General features: G+C 41.8%; 1 protein-coding gene across 4 annotated transcripts in view; it reads right to left on the bottom strand.

Moving 5' to 3' along the window:
- Positions 1 to 22314, bottom strand: part of DIAPH2 (diaphanous related formin 2) — a 786157-nt gene that overhangs the window by 207296 nt on the left and 556547 nt on the right. For all 4 annotated transcript variants that reach the window (XM_038747818.1, XM_038747822.1, XM_038747820.1 and 1 more), the window contains one exon: positions 21597 to 21761. In XM_038747818.1, the coding sequence (XP_038603746.1) occupies positions 21597 to 21761 (165 nt within the window). The remainder of the gene's footprint in view (positions 1 to 21596; positions 21762 to 22314) is intronic.

A 22314-nucleotide genomic window follows, 5' to 3' on the forward strand; every position in this document is an offset into this window, starting at 1 on the left:
AGGACCTCAATCGGCTGCCGTGAGATTAAAGGTGATATGAACCCCATTGCAAAGGCTCCTCTATCTCTTTCTTCAGTCTCGCCGAATCCAGAATGAATCTGCTTGGAGCTAAGCTCCTGCGGTACACTCGTATCTACCCCAGCGCTTAGAACAGTGCTTGGGATATAGTAAGCGCTTAACAAATCATCATCATCATCAATCGTATTTATTGAGCGCTTACTATGTGCAGAGCACTGTACTAAGAGCTTGGGAAGTACAAATTGGCAACATATAGAGACAGTCCCTACCCAACAGTGGGCTCACAGTGTAGAAGGGGAAGACAGAGAACAAAACCAAACATACTAACAAAATAAAATAAATAGAATAGATGTGTACAAGTAAAATAAATAAATAAATAGAGTAATAAATATGTACAAACATATATATACAGGTGCTGTGGGGAAGGGAAGGAGGTAAGAAGGGGGGGATGGAGAGGGGGACGAGGGGGAGAGGAAGGAAGGGGCTCAGTAAATACTATTTTTAAGCTGTTTAATCTCCCAGAGACATAGCTGGAAAGCACTGGTCTGGGAGCCAGAGGAGCTGCGTTTCAGTTGCACCGCTGCCACTATCTTGTGTAATACACTACTTAGTACAGTGCTCTGCACACAGTAAGTGCTCAATAAATACGATTGAATGATTGAATGAACACTACTATTTACCTCTCCATATATACAACTGAATGACTGAATGAACACTACTATTTACCCTCCCCATAAATTATTTTAATGTCTGTCTCCTTCTGTAAACTGTAAGCTACTTATGGGCAGGGATTGTGTCCACCAACTACATCATATTTTACTTTCCCAAGTGCTTAGTGCAGTGCTCTTAACATGGCAATCAACTAATACCATTCATTAATTCACCATTCACTGAGCGTGAATACCATTCACTGAGCGTGGCTCAGTGGTAAGAGCCCGGGCTTTGGAGCCAGAGGTCACGGGTTCGACTCCCAGCTCCGCCCCATCTGCTGTGTGACCTTGGGCAAGTCACTTAACTTCTCTGAGCCTCAGTTACCTCATCTGTAAAATGGGGATTAAGACTGTGAGCCCCCTGTGGGACAACCTGCTCGCCTTGTATCCCCCAGCGCTTAGAACAGTGCTGTGCACATAGTAAGCGCTTAACAAATGCCATTATTATTATTATTATTAATTATAATACTGGGATAATAATATTGGCTTATTGGAATAATATTGGAATATTATTGGAATAATATTGGAATAATAATATTGGAATAATATTGGAATGCCCTCCCTCTGCACATCTGCCAAGCTAGCTCTCTTCCTCCCTTCAAGGCCCTACTGAGAGCTCACCTCCTCCAGGAGGCCTTCCCAGACTGAGCCTCCTCCTTCCTCTCCCCCTCCTCCCCATCCCCCCCGCCCTACCTCCTTCCCCTCCCCACAGCACCTGTATATATGTATATATGTTTGTACATATTTATTACTCTATTTATTTTATTTGTACATATTTATTCTATTTATTTTATTTTGTTAATATGTTTTGCTTTGTTCTCTGTCTCCCCCTTCTAGACTGTGAGCCCACTGGTGGGTAGGGACCGTCTCTATATGTTGCCAACTTGTACTTCCCAAGCACTCTGCACACAGTAAGCGCTCAATAAATACAATTGAATGAATGATGAATGAATGGTTTTTTCCCTCACAGGGATGATGGGAACAAAATGTAAATAAGTAATTTAAAAGCACTTTGGGAATAGGAGTACTATATAAAAATCAAGACGTTATTAGCCAGTCCCAGATTTTTTTTCCTTATTAAAAGGTCCAACTAACGCACTACCAATTTTACACTAATTTATTAATGTTCACTGCACTCACCACAAGGGAATGACAAACATTGGGGAATAGAGTTCTTCTGTAATTCATGCCATTTCGAGAAGAGATATTGAAGTCTTTTAAAAAAAAATACATTTTCCAGGATCATGGTTCAAGTGACCTGTACAATTCTCCCACAAAAAATGTCATTAATACTTCCTCAACCAATCATCTCTGATTGCCACAGAAATATCGGTCTTTCTCCTTCACACGGGTAATTGAAACTTGATGAGATTGTTCGAGTGCTTAGGTACCTCAGCGAGAGATGCTAAACAAATGTGTTGATACCGCAGTAGAGAGGTTAATGGTCAGAGCTTTAATCTCTATGCAAATATGAAATGAATTTTAAGCGTTGAACTGATAACTGGCATATCATTTAGTAAATGGTCTCAGGGAGCCGACTGGCTTCCTCGTGGCTTGAAAGAGTTAATTCACTTCCATAAGTGATGTTAAAGAGCTGTACGGGTGAGACAGTTACCCCATACGCACTGGGGTAACTGGGGCCCCATACCCCCTTTTAGACTGTAAGCCCACTGTTGGGTAGGGACTGTCTCTATATGTTGCCAATTTGTACTTCCCAAGCGCTTAGTACAGTGCTCTGCACATAGTAAGCGCTCAATAAATACGATTGATGATGATGATGATGGAGAGAAGGCCTATCCTCCCTACCTCACAAACCCGTAACCTTGACACTGTCCTCAACTCATCTCTCTCATTCAATCTGTCACTAAATCGTACGGATTCTACCTTCACATCATCCCTAAAATCCACCTTTTCCTCTGGGGAGCGGGGCGGAAGCTGGTTAGAGAAGTTGGGGGAAGGAACAGGGGGTGAGGAGCCGCTGAGACTCCCCCCTTGGCATCACGGCACACGCAAACACACAGACCAGGGTTAAGGATGGGTGGGGGGTTTGCCCCCATCCAGCCAGAGACTCACTCAGGGCCCCGAGTTCAGAAGAGGAATGAGAAGCAGTGTGGCTCTATGGAAAGAGCTTGGGAGTCAGAGGTCGTGGGTTCTAAGTCAGCGGTGTGACTTTGGGCAAGCCATTTAACTTCTCTGTGCCTCAGTTACCTCACCTGTCAAATGGGGATTAAGACTGTGAGCCCCACGTATGACAGCCTCATCACCTTGTATCTCCACCCAGCCCTTAGAACAGTGCTTTGCACATAGCAAGCACTTAACAAATACCATCAAAAAAAAAGAATGGGAGGGAGAGAAGAGGTGAGAATGTGAGGAGGAGGAGAGAAGACATCTGCTGAGTGACCTTGGACAAGTCACTTCATTTCTCTGTGCCTCAGTTACCTCATCTGCAAAATGGGAATCAAAATTGTGAGCCCCATGCAGGACATGGACTGTGTCCAACCCAATTTGTATGTATCCTCCCCGGCGCTTAGTACAGTGCCTCGCACATAGCAAGTGCTTAATACCATAATGATGATGATGATGATAATAATAATAATATCATGCTGATCCAAGCACTTATCCTATCCCACCTTGACTACTGCATCTGCCTCCTGGCTGACCACCTGGTCTCCTGGTCTCTCCCCCCTCCAATCCTACTTCACTCTGCTGCATGAATCCTTTATCAAGAACAACGTTCAGTTCATGCCTCCCCACTCTCCAAGTGGCTGACCACCCAGTCTCCTGGTCTCTCCCCCCCTCCAATCCTACTTCACTCTGCTGCATGAATCCTTTATCAACAACAACGTTCATTTCATGTCTCCCCACTCTCCAAGTGGCTGCCCATCCACCTCTGCATCAGACAGAAACTCCTTACCACTGGCTTCCCAGCACTCAATTAGCTCGCCCCACCCTACCTCACCTCACCAATCTCCTATTACAGCCCAGCCCACACACCCCGCTCCTTAAACTCCAGCTTACTCACTGTGGCCTTCTCTCATCCATCTCACTGCTGACCCCTTTCCCATATCATCCCTTTAGCCTGGGACTCCCTCCCCATCTATTTACACCAGCCCACCACTCTCTCCACCTTCAAAGCATTACTAAGGTCACATCTCCTCCAAGAGGCCTTCCCCAATGAAGCCTCTTTTCCTTAGCTCACTTCAGCGTCTTCTACACACTTCAATCTGTGACCTTTAGATACTTAATATTCACCCCACCCCAAATCCCACAACGCTTATTCAATTCAATCATATTTACAGAGCGCTTATTGAATGCAACGCACTGTACTAAGCTTCTGTACATACCTATGAATTACATATTGTAAATTACTTATTTATTCATACTAATGTCTGTCTTCTCCTCCAGACTGTAAGATCATTATGGGCAGAGAGCATGTCTGCTGATTCTGTTGTACTGTACTCTCCCAAGTGCTTAATAGCAGCGTGGCTCAGTGGAAAGAGCACGGGCTTTGGAGTCAGAGGTCATGGGCTCAAATCCTGGCTCTGCCAAATGTCAGCTGTGTGACTTTGGGCAAGTCACTTAACTTCTCTGTGCCTCAGTTCCCTCATCTGTAAAATGGGGATTATTACTGTGAGCACCCCATGGGACAACGTGATCACCTTGTAACCACTCCGGCACTTAGAACGGTGTTTTGCACATAGTAAGCACTTAATAAATGCCATCATTATTATTATCATTATTATTAATACAATGCAGGGCAGAGCTGCCCTTAGAAAGCTACTTGTCTGAAAAACTGCTAACCCTTGCTGGTGCCCAAAGTGATACAGACTTCTTTTACCCCTGTGACAATCAATCAATGCATTTTTTGAGTGTTTACTTCATACAGAGCAGCACTGTACTAAATGCCTGGGAAAGTTCAATCAATCGGTAGTATTTATTGGGTGCTTACTGTGTGCAGATCATTGCACTAAACAATTGGTAGACCAACACAATGGAGTTGGTAGACCTTCCCTGCCCACAAAGAAGCTTACAGTCTAAAGGGAGAGATAGACATCAAATAAATCACAGGTATATATCTATATATATAGAGAGAGAGTGCTTTGGGGGTGAGGGTGGGGTGACCCTCAAGTGCTCAAGGGTACAGATTTAAGTGCACAGAAGGGAGAGGGAGCCAGGAATAGGATGTGCCAGGAGTGGGTAGAAGAAATGCCCAGGGCAGGTTGAGGTCTTCATAAATCCCTAGAAAGGGACCGGGTTCCCTTTCCCGGTTTGCGTAACAAAATCAATCAAGTGCGCCGCATTCTTCATATGTTTATGGTATTTGTTGAGTGCTTACGATGTGCCAAGCACTCATATAACCAGTGGGATCTTGTCTCGTCTTATTCCATAGAGTCGTTTCCAACCCATAGCAACATCACGGACATATCTCTCCCACAACGCCCCGCTCTCCATCTGCAATAGTTCTGCTAGTGTAACCAGAGAGTTTTCTTGGTACCGATACGGAAGTGGTTTACCACTGCCGCACTGTCCCGGGTGAAAGTGGCGGGATTCTTAGAATGAAGTCAGAGGACTAACATTGGTTAGGTGATACTGATGACTTCTGTGGTACTGGCGGAATTCAATTTTCACTCTGGTTGTCCAAGGACATAGTGGGGACACAGCAAGTCCCTCTCGGAAGGTGTAATACCTGCCAACCACTTTCCGGGCGAAAAGAAATAATACATGTTTTAGCCAATATTAATAAAATAGTGTTGACTCAAGCTCCATTACTATATATTTACCTTTAGTACACTTACTGAGGACTGAGCTCCTTGTGGACAGGGAACGTGTCTACCAACTCTGTTGTACTGCACTTTCCAAATTGCTTAGTACAGTGCTCTGCACATAGCAAGCAGTTAGTAAATACCATCGATTGATTACCGACTTTTTCCTTTAACAGTATAGAAGGTCGTGTGTAAAACTTATTTGAATTTACTTAGGTGAATGCCTGTATCTCCTGGCAGAAAAAAAGATTCACTGAGGGAAATGACTGCTGCCAGCTGAATACAAGTACATGCCCTTGGCCATGTTTATTAGGATTCTCAGAAGAAGCTTTCGCAAATTTGGCCAGCCTGCTGTTCAACTTCCATAGGAAACTAATAAAACATTCATGCACCTCTCACATGTTGTACATATCTCCAGATTTGACAGACAAACAGATCTCTGCACACCAGCATGGTTGCAAAGAGCATCTCGGAGGTAAATTATTAAAAACCAGAAGAAACAGACTGTTATGTGCACATCTCTTTGGATATTAAACTTGCAGTTGGTTACAAAGCGGTCACGCACCGATAATGAAGGCTGGCTGTGATCCCTGAGGTCCCCTTTTCAAATCTGCCTTACAACTGCAAAAATCTGTGATCTCAAGCTATACGGATAAACCACCTTCTCCGTCACAACCCATTGCAGTGGTAAACTCGGATGAGCCGGCCGTTAATTCACAGTCTGCAAGGTTTAAAAAGGCAGCGAGTTTTTGCGGACACTTTTTTTTTTGCCTTCTACACGGTAAACAACTGAGCAGCTCTCTTTTTATTTTCGAGAGACAAAAGCAAATTAGGCTGTCAAGCCCGGTGGGAATTTTGTGTAACAAAATCAATCAAGTGCGCCGCATTCTTCATATGTTTAAGGTGTTTTTGAGTGCTTACAATGTGCCAAGCACTCATATAACCACTGGGGTCTTGTTTCGTCTTATTCCATAGAGTCATTCCCAACCCATAGCAACATCACGGACATATCTCTCTCAGAACGCCCCACTCTCCATCTGCAATAGTTCTGGTAGTGTATCCAGAGAGTTTTCTTGGTACCAATACAGAAGTGGTTTACCACTGCTGCCTTCTCATGGTAAACTCGAGTCTCCACCCTCGACACTCTCTCCTGCCCAGCACGGGTGAGTTTTGACTTGTAGCAGATGGCCTTCCACTCGCTAGCCACTGGCCAAGCCGGGAATCGAATGGGTAGGTCTCTGCTTGACTCTCCCTCCCATAGTCAAGACCGGTAGAAGACTGGAAACTCTCCATGTGCGACCCTGAGAGGGGAATCACTGACGTCGATACAAGTTAATCATGGCATAGTGGACAGAGCGTGGGCTTGGGACTCAGAAGGTCATGGGTTCTAATCCCAGCTCCTCCACGTGTCTGGTGTGTGGCTTTGGGAAAGTCATTTCACTTCTCTGAGCCTTAGTTCCCTCATCTGTAAAATGGAGATTTGAGACTGTGCACCCCATGTGGGATGGGGACTGTGTCCAACTCAATTTGCTTGTATCAACCCCAGCGCTTAGTAGAGTGCCTGGCACACAGTAAGCACTTAAGAAATACCACAATTATTTATTTACTCATTCATTCATTCAATTGTGTTTATTTATTTTGTCCCTCATTTCTTGTCCCCTAGCCACTGTCCTACTACAAGAAAAATATTGTTTTGGCTACCAAAAAAAAAAAAGAAGAGAAGCAGCATGGCTCAGTGGAAAGAGCCCTGGCTTTGAAGTCAGAGGTCACGGGTTCCTATCCCAGCTCCGCCACTTGTCAGCTGTGTGACTTTGGGCAAGTCACTTAACTTCTCTGGGCCTCAGTTACCTCGTCTGTAAAATGGGGATTAAGACTGTGAGCCCCCCGTGGGACAACCTGATCACCTTGTATCCTCCCCAGCACTTAGAACAGTGCTTTGCACATAGTAAGCGCTGAATAAATGCCATTATTATTGTTATTATTGAGCGCTTACTGTGTGCAGAGCACTGTACTAAGCCCTTGGGAAGTACAAATCGGCAACATAATCAGGTAATTAATCAGGTTAGACACAGTCCCTGGTCCCACGTGAGGCTCACATTTCCATCAGCTGACTTCCTCCAAACCCAAAGACACTCTATAAAGTGGAGTTTATATCCTTAAGGGAAGAAACAGAGTGAAATTCTGAGGTTAGTGGTAATGTATTTACATGGGGCATTGGTTGTGTCTATACCTGGTAAGCAAGAGCAAGAAGTAAATACAGCACTGATTCCACTTGGGTCTTAACAGTGCCATCCTCTCTGATTTGTTAGCCAACAAACATTTTATTAGAGGGTCTTTATCTTCGTGTTCTGCCCAGGTAAATATGAACATTCCCTAAAAGCGTCCTGTGCAAATGTGGAGTGAAAACTCATGATTCTTGAGCACTGAGTAGTTCATTCCTTTTTTGAACACTACAGTTAGTTCTTCATGGAAGACTTATCTGTGATATCTGACTTGGGATCGAATATGTTCACTCTGGTAGGAATAGCAAAAAAGAAGCACGTTGACTTGATGAGTAACGACCCAAAACAAAGAGTAAGACTGACAAACAGTAAGACTGATGCAAACGAAATATCAGTGTTTGCATTCTGAAGAGAGACTGGATCTATATATTCAGCCACTGCATAGGTTTTTACATCACAGAAAGGTCCTCATTTATTATTACGCTCGTGATCATTCCTGGGATTTGACCAAATGTCACTGCTAATGATCCACTGCTTTCTCTCCCATTTCCTTCTTCCCTAGATACAATTCCATTATTTAGAGAGACGTTCTCTGGCTTCCTCATGAATCTTCAGCTTAAGTTGCCTTATTTATTGGTGCAGAGGGATTTTGTTATTCAGTTTGACATCTTGGACAAATAACTTACATGGGGATTTAGGGAGTTTACTGCCACTTTGTCTTGACTTTTTGTTTTGTTTTTCCTCTAAACAAAACTTTGCAACAATTGGGATCTTGTACTGAAGTTGACTTTTTACAGCTGGAACTTCCATATAATGATTTTTCTACTCAGAAATTGCAGCCTTGCCCAACTGTATCATTAGCTTCCTGTTTGTCATGTTTGGTATTGACCATTTCAGATTTCAGTCAAAATACTATCCTCGGGCCCTTATTTTGCCACTTTCCCATTCTTTCACTCATCTGAGCTGGCTTAGGAAGTATGTTGCCTCATACTATAGGGGATAAGCTAAATGACCTCTCAAAGTCCTCTGAAGCCTTATGACTTCTGAATTATTCTGACATCCAAATTAATGCTTTCCTTCAACTGGGTGCTTTTCAGTTCATCCTAATCTTTATTAGAGCCTTTTTGTCAGAGCCTATTTTGAGTGCTAATTATTTTTCTCATAGCTAAGGCACTCTGAATTAATTTGGGGAATACAGCTTCACTGAAGCTAGGTTCTGATCTGTCTGAAGTAGTATTTTTCAGGGAAAGGATAGTTATTAACATGTTGAATTCCCAGGACGGGAGTCATGAATTTTAAAATCTATAATAAAATATCCGCCCTTCCTTGTAAGATGTGAGAGCTATCAATGACTGAACGAAGACCGCATAGACAGTCCATTTCTTGATAAATATTCAATGTTTCATCTTACATGCACCTCATCTGTTCCCTTGGTTTGAGCAGTATCTGCAAAGGAGAGCTGCCTCTGCTTAATACAGATCCACTGCAATCCTGCCACTAAAAGTGAACACCGAAGATGAGGCTGAATTTGAAATTCTGGAGCACCCCCTTCCTATCCAGCGATTTTTCTGCATGTGATGGAAATTCCCCATTATCTATTCCAAGTCCAAATACATTTTTTCTTTGGAAATTGTGACCCAAATCAATTTAGCTCTTTTTGAATTATGGAAGAATGCTAAAGAACGCATACTTTTCCCGGGTGGGAAAATTAAAGCTTTGGTTTTGTTCGCTAGTTGTCTGAAAACCATTGAACAGAAATAACTAGTTCCTCATAGTGCATTATCCATCCACTTGAAATAATCAGGTTGTTAAAAGCACAGAAGTTGAAAAGAGTTGAGAAAATAGATTTGGGACATCTCTCCCAAGCTGAGATGTCCAGGGAAATGAATGAGTAGCTGCAGACTCTACTAATAACTGTTCAGGATCAGATGCATAATGCTGCATTTTACAGTTGCTCAATAGAATAGAGTTATACACACAAAAAAATATGGATTTGACAGTCAATCAATTAAAGCATTTATTGAGCACCTACTCCATGCTGAGCATTATACTGAATACTTGAAAGAGTGCTTTGCACATAGTAAGCTCTTAATAAATGCTATTATTATTATTATTATTATTATTATTATTATACAGACTTAGCAGCATGGCCTAAGGGAAAGGAGAGGGGCTTTAAAGTCTCAAGAGCAGGAAATGGGCTCTAATTCCAGCACTGCCACTCACCTGCTGCGTGACTTTGGACAAATTCACTTAACTTCTCTGTGCCCCAGGTTCCTCATCCATAAAATGGGGATAAAATAACTATTATCTCTCCCTCTTAGACTACGAGCTCCAGAAGGGCCAGGGGCTATGTCCGATAGGATTATCTCATACCTATCCCAGTGCTTAGCACAGTGTTTGGCACACATTAAGCACTTAATATATTATCATTATTATTACTATAAATAATCCCTGTCCTCAAGAACTTTACAATCTAGGCAAGTAGAATTTGTCTCATGGAAATCACTTAACTATTATTTATGGTAATGTCTGCCTCCCCCATAGACTGCAGAGTGGATATGGGCAGACAACGTTTCTCTAATTCTGCTGTACTGTACTCTCCCAAGTGCTTAGTAAGACCTCAATAAATACCACCGATTGATCGACTGAATGAATGAACAACCCCTACAGCCAAAGAACCTAAGGAAGGGCATGCCAGTGGGAAAGTGTTTCTGCAAGTTTCGTCAGTCTAAAGATGTCTTGAAGCCATTTGTAAAATGGGATAGATCGAGGGGATCGACGTCCTGAAGCCCAGTGGAATTCTCAACGCCTCAAAGACTTCACAAGGCCAGCTTGGGAAACCATCCCAAAATGGCCCATTAGAACTGAGCACATACCCCAGTTTCTCCACGTTGGGAATAATAATGATGGTATTTGTTAAGCGCTTACTATGTGCCAAGCACTGTTCTAGGCATTGGGGAAGTTACAAGGTAAGCAGGTTATCCCATGTGGGGCTCAGTCTTAATCCCTATTTTACATATGAGGTAACTGAGGCACAGAGAAGCTAAGTGATTTGCCCAAAGTCACACAGTTGACAAGTGGCAGAGCTGGGATTAGAACCCATGACTTCTGACTCCCAAGCCTGGGCTCTTTCCACTAAGCCACGCTACTGGGACTCAGAGGCAGACGTAGGGAGGCAAACACAGGAGGCCGAAATTCCCCATCAGGATCATCTTTAAAACACGACTTTTAGACTGTGAGCCCACTGTTGGGTAGGGACTGTCTCTATATGTTGCCAATTTGTACTTCCCAAGCGCTTAGTACAGTGCTCTGCACACAGTAAGCGCTCAATAAATACGACTGATGATGAAGTAGCAACACAGGCTGCCAAAGTGTCCTGAAAACAGGAGTGGTTCACCAGGAGCAGTTGGTGGGGGTCACCGCAGGCTGCGGTCAATCTGTGAGCCCTAGTTCTTCTGCTCTCCAACATGGACGATCGGCAGCTGAAATAAAATCAACCGCCCTGATTTTCACTCATTTTGAAACTGCCTTGCTTATTGTGATGATGGATACGATGATGGAACTTCCCCTCAGGAGCAATGCATGACTCTCGGTCTGAGACATCAGGATGGCTAACTTGTCCAAAGAATTGCTGAATCAACATACGAAATCCACAGACAAAAGGATCTTTGAACGAGTTTCACAGCACAGAACTTCACTTAAAAACATTATTTCCAACCACTCCATGAAAATGTGCCATTTAATGTAGCTTTAAATGTGGCTTTAAAGCTCTCCATCACCTTGTCCCTTCTTACCTCTCCTCCCTTCTTTCCTTCTATACCCCAGACCGCACACTCCGATCCCCTGGTGCTAAACTTCTCACTGTGCCTCGTTTCTCTCTCACCTGTCCCGCCATCCACCCCTGGCCCACGTACTACCTCTGGCCTGGAATTCCCTCCCACCTCAAACTTGCCACTCTTCCTCCCTTCAAGAGGTCTTCCCAGACTAAGCCCCCTTTTCCTCAATTCCCCCTCCCTTCCACATCATCTCAACTTGCTCACATTGCTCTTAACCCTCTCTCCCTGCCCCACAACACTTAGATATATATGTATATATCTGTAATTCTGTTTATAATGATGCCTGCTTACTTGTTTTGATGTATGTCTCCCCACCCCTCTAGACGGTAAGACTGTTGTGGGCAAGGGATTGTCTCTCTTTATTGCTGTATTGCACTTTCCAAGCACTTAGTACAGTGCTCTGCACACAGTAAATGCTCAACAGACACTACTGAATGAATGAATGAATGAATAGCTTAAAAAAAGGTTTGGGCAGGTGAAATAGATGGCTAATTTCAAACTGACTATGCTACTGTGAGGGTTAAAATTGGATTCGTAATTAACATTTGTTTGAGCTTGATATGGCTGGCACTTTCTCTCACCAAAGTAATTAACTCCGATAGCGCCTTTCCCCAGAACGATGCAGTTAATTTTCCACTTCTGAAATCGGCAAGATAGAGTAGGAAAATAAAACTATATTTCTAAGATGTTTAAAGAACATCTGTGGAGGGACACACAGTGTTAAATGGAGAACAGCATGGAAAGAAATTCAGCAGACTTGATCGTTAGATACAAGGCGTTTTGCACAAGCGTTAAGACTTTATGTGCTAGACATAAGGGAAACATTTTGGAGATAATCAATATCTTTAGCTGCTCACAGAGCCACTGATAAAGGTCAGCTGGCATCCCACATTGCTTTCCTCATAACTTTCCTTCTTCCTGATGCAGAAGAATAATGCAATGATAACTTATTTATAGGGACCATTTCCCTGAAAAATCATATGCAAAGAGGAACAGCAAGGCTTTAAAGTACTGCATCATATTTCCTAGCCATTGATAGGCTTTGATGAGAAGATGAGTTAGTTTTTACTTTAACGTTGATTGCTTCACATAAAAAAGGGTCCTCATGAATCTTGTCATTCATCGTAAATCATCTTGAGAACTTGAAGCAATTTCTCTAGGAGAGCCAGCTTTTGATCATTTTTCACTTTTTAGTCAAGACCAAAATAGCCAAAATATGGTTTTAAAATACTTGATTTATTTAGCTGAAAAAAAATCACTTTGGGAAGCTACCGTGATCTTTAAGTTAATACTGGTGCCAAATTGCTATAATCAAGTATCCTTTTAGTTCTGTGTGCAATATATGTAGCTTTTGTCTAGAATGAACAATTAAAGGAGAAGACTTTGACATCTATTTCTGACCCAGCCAAAGCCAGCCATTTGTTTTGAATAGCTGAGGTTAGGTGACAGTTACATCTTTCTTTGGAAGAATAACAGACTGATCCCTCAACAAAACCCTTTTTACACTGCATTTCCCGGAGGAAATGATATGTGACTCATTATTTAGTTTCAGTAATGTTTTAATATATTCAAATGTTACTCTACAGTTTTTCTTCAGAGAATCCTTTAAATTGGCGATTCAGAGAGGATGTATGTACCAACAAGGAGAGAGTGAAACTTTTTGGGCCTGGGTTAGATGCATAAAGCGTGTTCAAAAGGTAGATAGGAACTTAAAGATAACATACTGAATGAAAGCAAAATGTTGATGAAGCTTAAGTAGTACTGTTTCTGGATGGTAAATGGGCAAAGATGATAAATGCTTGCCCTAAAATTATTTTTCGAATAGCTGGCTTTTTTTTATCTTGCCACAGACAGCCTAGAATACCAATATATTCTTTAGGGGAGTCACTGTATCTGCTACAATTTTTGAGATGTCTCCTGTAGACCAAAACACAGTACATCAATTTTTTCCCCCATCTATATGCTTCTGTCTTAAGGTTTTCATTCAATTGAATTTCATTCAATTCAATTTTCATTCAATATTACTAACAGTCATATCCCTCAAGTCATTCACCAGCAGAAAGGCAGGACCTTTTTGTTAATAGGCTACATCACTCACTCAATTCATTGAGTGGTTACCGTGTGTAGAGCACTGTACTAAGCGCTTGCAGGAGTACAACATGACAACATAACAGATATATTCCCTGCCCATAATGGGCTTACAGTCTAGAAGAATAAACCTTTCTGTCCACCCTCATGCTTAGACTGTGAGCCCATGAGGGACAGATGCTGTGTCTGAACTGATTATCTTTTACGTTATCTCAGTGCTTGTGACATAGTAAATGCTTAATAAATGCCATAAATTTTGTAACTGCCAAGAATCATTCATTAAATGGCTATGGAGGGGACGAAATGTCCTCGGGAAGGTTCAGTAATGCTTCCATAAGGACCAGTTCTATCTTAGAAGGAACCTAACCACTGATTAAATCTGGCTAAATGTTTTTGGGGGAATTGTGCTTTGGGATTCTCCAATTACTCCGAGGAAGGCCCAGTGTGAAATGTCAAAACAGAAGTTTACATTTGTGCAGCCACGGACTTGCTCTGAGTGATTTTTAAGGGTTAGGCTTATCCTCACCTCATTATTATTATTATGACACGTGTTAAGCGCTTACTCTGTGCCAAGCACAGTACTAAGCGCTGGGGTAGATACAAGATAATCAGGTTGGACACAGTCTTTATCACATAAGGCTCACATTTTAAGTAGGCGGGAGGTGGATTCATTTCCTCAGTCAGTGGTATTTACGGAGCATCTACTGTGTGCAGAGCTCTGTACCAAATTATTGGGAAAATAAATACAATACTGTTGGTACTTGCCATCCCTGCCTACGAGGCATTAGAGCTTAAGTGCTTAATGCAATAAGCGTGCAATAGGAGTTTAGAGTCTAAAGAGACAGCTGGAATAAATTACAGATAGAGGAAATAGTACAGTATAAGGATATTTATATTCATTCATTCAATTGTATTTATTGAGCGCTTACTCTGTGCAGAGCATTGTACTAAATACTGTAGGACTGGAGTGAGTTTAAAAGAGCTTTAGGGGTACAAGCCAAATGCACAGTTGATGCAGAGAGAAGGGTAGATAAGGGCAAAAATGGCTTAGTCGGGGAATGGAAACTTCACAAGTCATTCATTAATAGATCAAGGGGGTGCTAGGAAAATGGCATCTTCCTCCCCCATGGTAAGCAGGGAGTTAAAATACAAACAATAAAAAAATGATAAACAGCCTTCAGATTTTACACCATCAGCTTTCCATAAGAGAAAGATTTAGGACCAAATGTGAAGAGCTGTCATAGCTGCCCAGGGCCAACCCACTTGTGATGGAAGACTGAAAAGTTACAATACTTTGGTGAAAGAAAGAATAAAAAAAATTCAAAAAAAATCAACCACCTCCCAGACATGGGCTTACGTCAGCACGGTCTGGTGACGCTCTGGAGGGGATTTAAGAAATTTCCAAGTTCTGCACCTGCCTTCCACCCAAAAGGCCACCAAGTTGGTCCTGGAACTTTAACCTTAAGCCCCGCTTGATTTATTGGGTCACCTTCCAGCCCCAGCCCATATGGCATACGATCATTTTTGTTATATGTTCTTCGGCGTACAACCCCACTGCTTATCTAATCTTTTCTCCCACTACACCCCCGCTTGCCCTCTTGGTTCCCCTAAAGACCAATCTACTCATTGTGCATCCTTCTTAGTTCCCCTGCTGCCAATCTCTTGTTCCTGCCTAACACTCACTCGCCAATTAAATCTGATGGACTGCAAATCTCCCCATCTACAAAGGCCTTCTGAAATCACATCTCCTAGAGGCTTTCCCTGACTCATTTTTCACTTTCCGAGGTTGTATCCAGCAGCGTGGCTCAGTGCAAAGAGCCGGGGCTTTGAAGGTCATGGGTTCAAATCCCGGCTCCGCCAACTGTCAGCTGTGTGACTTTGGGCAAGTCACTTCACTTCTCTGTGCCTCAGTTCCCTCATTTGTAAAATGGGGAATAAGACTGTGAGCCTCCCGTGGGACAACCTGATCGCCTTGTAACCTCCCCAGTGCTTAGAACAGTGCTTTGCACATAGTAAGCGCTTAATAAATGCCATTATTATTATTACTGTAACCTCCCCAGTGCTTAGAACAGTGCTTTGCACATAGTAAGCACTTAATAAATGCCATCATCATCATCCAGCACTTCCTTGCCCCTACACACTGGTATTCACACCATGCTGAAGAATTCATGGATGTATCTCATACAACCCTTGGATTGTAAGCCTTCTGAGGGACAAGAAATCATATAGTAATAATGATAGCATTTGTTAAGCGCTTACAATGTGCAAAGCACTGTTCTAAGCACTGGCACTGTTCTAAGCGCTGATTTCCCACGTGTGTCTTCTCTCCCAGTGCTTAGACTGCACTGACTATATACTACTATATTAATAATGGTATTAAAGGCACACAGCAAGCTTTAAATAAATACTATGACTATTATGCCAGTCTAATGGCAGACAGTTGAACAATTGATCCTTAAAGTCCCTCCCAGTTCTAGGGTTCTTTGAAAAGGTTGGCTCAGGCAAAGAAATAGACATTATGGCTCAGGATGAGCACATTCCAAAATACAATACTATTTTTATTAATATTATTTTAAAATACAATACTATTTTCTTTAATGTGTCAGGAGCGGCCTGAAACATTCTAAAAAGAAAAGCATCTTGTCGTCCATAGTTCATTTTTAGTTCTGAAAGTCACTGGAGCATAATACTCGCCTTGAACACCCTCCCAACAACCACAGTGAATTTTAATACCCAAGCAGGATTCAGTATGGTAGTAAAATCCGCCAGGTTCACTGACAGTGAATATTCTATTGGAAAAAAGAGTCTCAAAAGAACCAAAAGAACTAATTGTGCAGTCAACTATCAGAACAAGTAGGATGTCTGAAGCATAAAGGGCAATAAGCAAGAGAAGGTGTTTACGTACTGCATAAATTCCAGGCTTGGCTTCCCTACACTCAAATACATAAATATTTCATTTTGACTATGAGATATTAACTCATCGTATTTATTTCCTATGCTATATTTCAACTGTTGGAAGCTCCAAAATTTAAGAAAACTAAGTAGCACAAAGGCAAAGCTGAGTCTGAAATGTTTCCAATATATCACACAAACCATTATTCTAATTTATAGTGATTTCAAATTTTTATAACATCCTAATTAAGAGAATTTTATAAACTGTGGCTCTGTGTTAACTGCTCAATAATACAACAGAATCTCATGGAAAAAATACAATTTATCCTTTATATAACCTGTAATATGATTGTTTCCACTTATGATTGTTTCACTCTGTAATGCCAGCCTCACACTGGATAATTTTATTTTATTAAGCCTCTCACATAGGTTTCAGAGGATTACTCTATTGGGTCATTAGAATGGTCTATGTTTAAGTACATGCCTCCAGCAAAAGGTATACCTGCTACTATTTTATTATATTTAATATGTAATTTTACGCATTATATATATTATTGTATTTATTAAGTGCTTAACAGTCATCATCATCATCATCATCATCATCAATCGTATTTATTGAGCGCTTACTATGTGCAGAGCACTGTACTAAGCGCTTGGGAAGTACAAATTGGCAACATATAGAGACAGTCCCTACCCAACAGTGGGTTCACAGTCTAAAAGGGGGAGACAGAGAACAAAACCAAACATACTAACAAAATAAAATAAATAGAATAGATATGTACAAGTAAAATATGTACAGTCTAAAAGGGGGAGAGTTATGTTAATAGTATTTATTATTAACAGTCCTTAATAATGGCATTCATTAACAGTCCTTAATAATGGCATTCGTTAAGCACTTATATGTGCTGAGCACTGTTCTAAGCAGTGGGGAATGGACAAGCTAATCAGGGTTGGACACAGTCCCTGTCCCACACGGGGCTCCCGGTCTGATGACTACAGGTAAAGTTTTGGGCTACTGAGGTAGATGCAAAATAATCCAAATGGACACAGTTCCTGTCCAACACAAGGCAAACACTAAGAAGTAGGGAGAACATATATCTCCTATCCCGACTGGATTACTGCATCAGCCTCCTCTCTGATCTCCCATCCTCCTGTCTCTCCCCACTTCAATCTATACTTCACGCTGCTGCCCGGATCATCTTTGTGCAGAAACGCTCTGGGCATGTTACTCCCCTCCTCAAAAATCTCCAATCAATCAATCAATCAATCAATCGTATTTATTGAGCGCTTACTATGTGCAGAGCACTGTACTAAGCACTTGGGAAGTACAAATTGGCATCACATAGAGACAGTCCCTACCCAACAGTGGGCTCACAGTCTAAAAGGGGGAGACAGAGAACAGAACCAAACATACCAACAAAATAAAATAAGTAGGATAGAAATGTACAAGTAAAATAAATAATTAAATAAATAAATAGAGTAATAAATATGTACAACCATATATACATATATACAGGTGCTGTGGGGAAGGGAAGGAGGTAAGACGGGGGGATGGAGAGGGGGACGAGGGGGAGAGGAAAGAAGGGGCTCAGTCTGGGAAGGCCTCCTGGAGGAGGTGAGCTCTCAGCAGGGCCTTGAAGGGAGGAAGAGAGCTAGCTTGGCGGATGGGCAGAGGGAGGGCATTCCAGTGGCTACCAGTCAACCTAGGCATCAGGCAAAAATTCCTCACACTTGGTTTCAAGGCTTTCCAACACCTCGGCCCCTCCTACCTCACCTCCCTTCTTTCTTTCTCCAGCCCAGCCCTCACCCTCCTCTTCTCTGCCACTAATCTCCTCACCGTGCCTCGTTCTCGCCTGTCCCGCCGTCGACCCTTGGCCCATGTCATCCCCCTGGCCTGGAATACCCTCCCTCCGCACATCCGCCAAACTAGCTCTCTTCCTCCCTTCAAAGCACTACTGAGAGCTCACCTCCTCCAGGAGGCCTTCCCATACTGAGCCCCCTCCTTCCTCTCCCCCTCCCCCTCCTCCCCACCCTACCTCCTTCACCTCCCCACAGCACCTGCATATATGTTTGTGCGGATTTATGACTCTATTTTATTTGTACATATTTACTATTCTACTTATTTTATTTTGTTAATATGTGTTGTTGTCTGTCTCTCCCTTCTAGACTGTGAGCCCATTGTTGGGTAGGGACCATCTCTATAAGTTGCTGACTTGTACTTCCCAAGCGCTTAGTACAGTGCTCTGCACACAATAAGTGCTCAATAAATACGATTGAATGAATGAATGAATATTACAGATGAGAAAACTGAGGTACAGAGAGGTTAAGTGTCTTGCCAACGCCAAACAGAAGCCCATCAGAAGAGCTGGAAATAGAACCTGAATTTGCTGACTCTCAGACTCATACTCTGTCCACTAGATCACTCTATGGACCTAAACATAGGTCCCCAGTGGCCATTTTGTAATGGAATCATTTAGCTCTTCAATCAATCAATCAATCAATTGTATTTATTGAGCACTTACTGTGTGCAGAGCACTGTACTAAGCGCTTGGGAAGTACAAGTTGGAAACATATAGAAACAGTCCCTACCCAACAGTGGGCTCACAAGGAACCTGGTCCATGGTTCCTCTTCACAGAAGAATGGATTTCACCTGAATCCCTAAGTTAATTGTGACTTCATATGTCTTTCCCAGTCATTTTTATCAAGGATTACTCATCACTTTATCGAGGATTATCTTTACTCTGAAATGGCATCAATTTGCCTATTTGTATCTTTGCTAAGGGAGTGGAAAACTAAAGATGCCTTGGGCAATAATTCAAAATGCAGCCATTGTGGCATTTTCTACTATTTTCTGGTGGGTTGGCTCATCGCTTAGTCAAGTGTTGCCTTGCTGATATTCTCAGTGACAGTTTTTCATTCTTTTTTAATGGCACAAAAATGCACATGACACAAAACCTGTGAAAATTCCTATTCTTTTATCTTTGTACTTACAGAACATCTAAAGCTGGATAGCCTAGAAAATTTCAAGCATATTATTTTACTACCTAAAAATACAAAAAAAAGGAAGGGGCACTCTTTCTCCACTTCCTTTCTCTTAAATCATGATATGAGCACTTGTTGGTAACATCTTTCTTCTGAAGGATGGATGATAATGGCCATGGGAAAAACGGCAGCAGCTGAAATTCAACCTCAAAACCTCAGTGTCCTTTTGGGTTTATGAAGCATATTTTGCCACCCAAGAAGAAAAGGCCCAGAAATGTTTGAAATGTACACTTGGAAATGGAGGGATGGGATTACACTTTGAGATTTCCAATCCAACATCTACTCACTCACTGGATTACACTGCCTTTCTCTCCTTGCATGTGCAGATAAGAAAGCCCACTCTTCCTGCAAATTAACATAATTACTGAGATAAAACTTTAGTTTTAAAGTGGCATCCCAAAAGTCAGATACCAATTAAAACAGCTTCCTTCGGTCAAGAATGGATAGTTTAAATAACTTCTAGTTGTACAGCTTTGAATGTCTAACTTCATCAGACTGTTTGACACATTCAAAAGATGGATGAACCTTTGGGCACTTTAGAGCAGCACTTTACCTAACAATTTGTGTTCTGTCATTTTGTAATAATCATAATTTGAGGAAAATGGAGGAGGAAATATCTCTCTAATAATAATAATAATAATAATAATAATAATAATAATGGCATTTGTTGTGCGCTTACTATGTGCCAAGCACTGTTCTAAGCACTGGGGTGGATACAGGGTAATCAGGTTGTCCCAAGTGGGGCTCACAGTCTTAATCCTCATTTTACAGATGAGGTAACTGAGGCTCAGAGAAGTTAAGTGACCTGCCCACAGCAGACATGTGGCGGAGCCGGGATTAGAACCCCTGACCTCCGACTCCCAAGCCCGTGCTCTTTCCACTGAGCCACGCTGCTGCTCTCTAGATTTATTGATATATGGGTAGACAGGAGAAGCTGAGTGGCTTAGTGGAAAGTGCCCGGGCCTGGGGTCCGAGGACCTGGATTCTAATTCTGGCTCTGCTATTTGTCTGCTGTGTGGCCTTGGGCAAATCACAACGTCTCTGGCTCTCAGTTTCCTCATCTGCAAAATGGGGATTAAATACCTGTTCTCTCTCTTTCTTAGACTGTGAGCCCATGGGGACAGGGATCATGCCACCTTTTTTTCAACCTACCCCAGCTCTTAGTATAAGTGCTAGACACAAAATGTGTGCTTATTACTATTATATAATTAAAAGGAAATGAGTTGAATTAGTATTTAAGCTATTTTGAGGCGTTCTGAAAAAGGTAACCATTCCAAGCATTTTCCAGTCCTTTTTCTGTGTTCGAAAGTAAGCATGGGTGTTACGAAAGGTGTTCACATTTGTCTTGATTTAAAAGACCATTTTCCAATCTCTGACTGATTTTCACCTTTCGCATCCTTTCCTTCCCCCAACTCCCAAACCTGGAACTCTGAATCCAGGTACCCGCATGTTACTATAACCATCACCATCATCCGCTGTTCATTCATCCATTCAATCATATTTATTGAGCACTTACTGTGTACAAAAGCACAGCACTAAGCGCTGCTCCTGTCCAAACATCTAAAAGAACCTCTCCAAACTCAATATCATTCACACAGTACAGCTCCCAACGGCATCTAAAATTCATTTTGCTTTTCACATTCAGAAAGAAACCGGTTGATGCGACAACATTTTTAAATATAAAGAAAAGTTTACAGACATTACTTTTTGGGGGAGTTTCATTAAGAAATTTGCTGCGTACAAAGTACTGTTAAAGAAACCAATCATTTTTTCTATATTGGATTTCAGAAAAGCATCTCCAGTGTATATCTCAAGGTTTGAGATAATCCATTTAGAGTCCCATTATATATTCAGCCAGTGAACAATTTTATCTCTGTCCTATCTACAAGATTACCTGTCGTTGCCTGTTATAGAAATATAACATGAAGTCAATGAGATCAATAAGGTTTATAACAAACAAAGATCCTGGGAAGGCATGGGAAACTAAAAGAGCCCTATTGGAATACTTTATCATATTTACTCACCAGAAACAGCGACCGGAAGCTGCTGAGATCACCAAAAAACTCCTCTATGCTTACTGTCTTGGGATCGAAGATGAAGTAGTCTCCGAGATTTTCATACAGCTTGGTCATGGTAGTATGCATGATCTGGAGCTTTTCATACTGGTCTCGGGCACACTTGGCAAAGCTGTAAATTGGTGTTAAGGAAAACGTCCCCGTGCACTGGCATAATTAATAGGAACCCTGAGCACATTAAGATCGGACTACAATACCTTTTTTAAAGTCCTTGTCAGTTCAATTCTCTAGTTGGTATGCATTTGTTGATGGTGAAAATACTTTTATTTTAATTTTTTTTTAAATCGGGATTAGCTGGGACTCACAAAACAATAAAGCTCAAAATAGGTATAGGAACAAAATCACCACTCAAAAAAGGTCAGTGTGCTCTATTAATTAAGTACGTAATGGTTTTAAAACTCTTAAGAAAGCAATGTTACATTAACAATAAAAATATAAACGATACCACAACTTTGAGTTCATATTGGCTTTTTTCCCTAGAGCAGAAAACCCATGTGTCCCGGGAAATTTGTTGATACAGCGAAGGTTTGCAGTTTTTGGAGTGGTGTGGTCCCTTGGGGAACCTAAAAACATTTTTTTCCTATTTGCACCGCTTCTGTGAATGGACTCAAATGGAAGGGAAGGAATCACAGGCATAGGGAGAGGACTACTTATTGGGTATTGCCAA

The sequence above is a fragment of the Tachyglossus aculeatus genome, chromosome 6, assembly GCF_015852505.1.
Source record: "Tachyglossus aculeatus isolate mTacAcu1 chromosome 6, mTacAcu1.pri, whole genome shotgun sequence".
Lineage (NCBI taxonomy): Eukaryota > Metazoa > Chordata > Mammalia > Monotremata > Tachyglossidae > Tachyglossus > Tachyglossus aculeatus.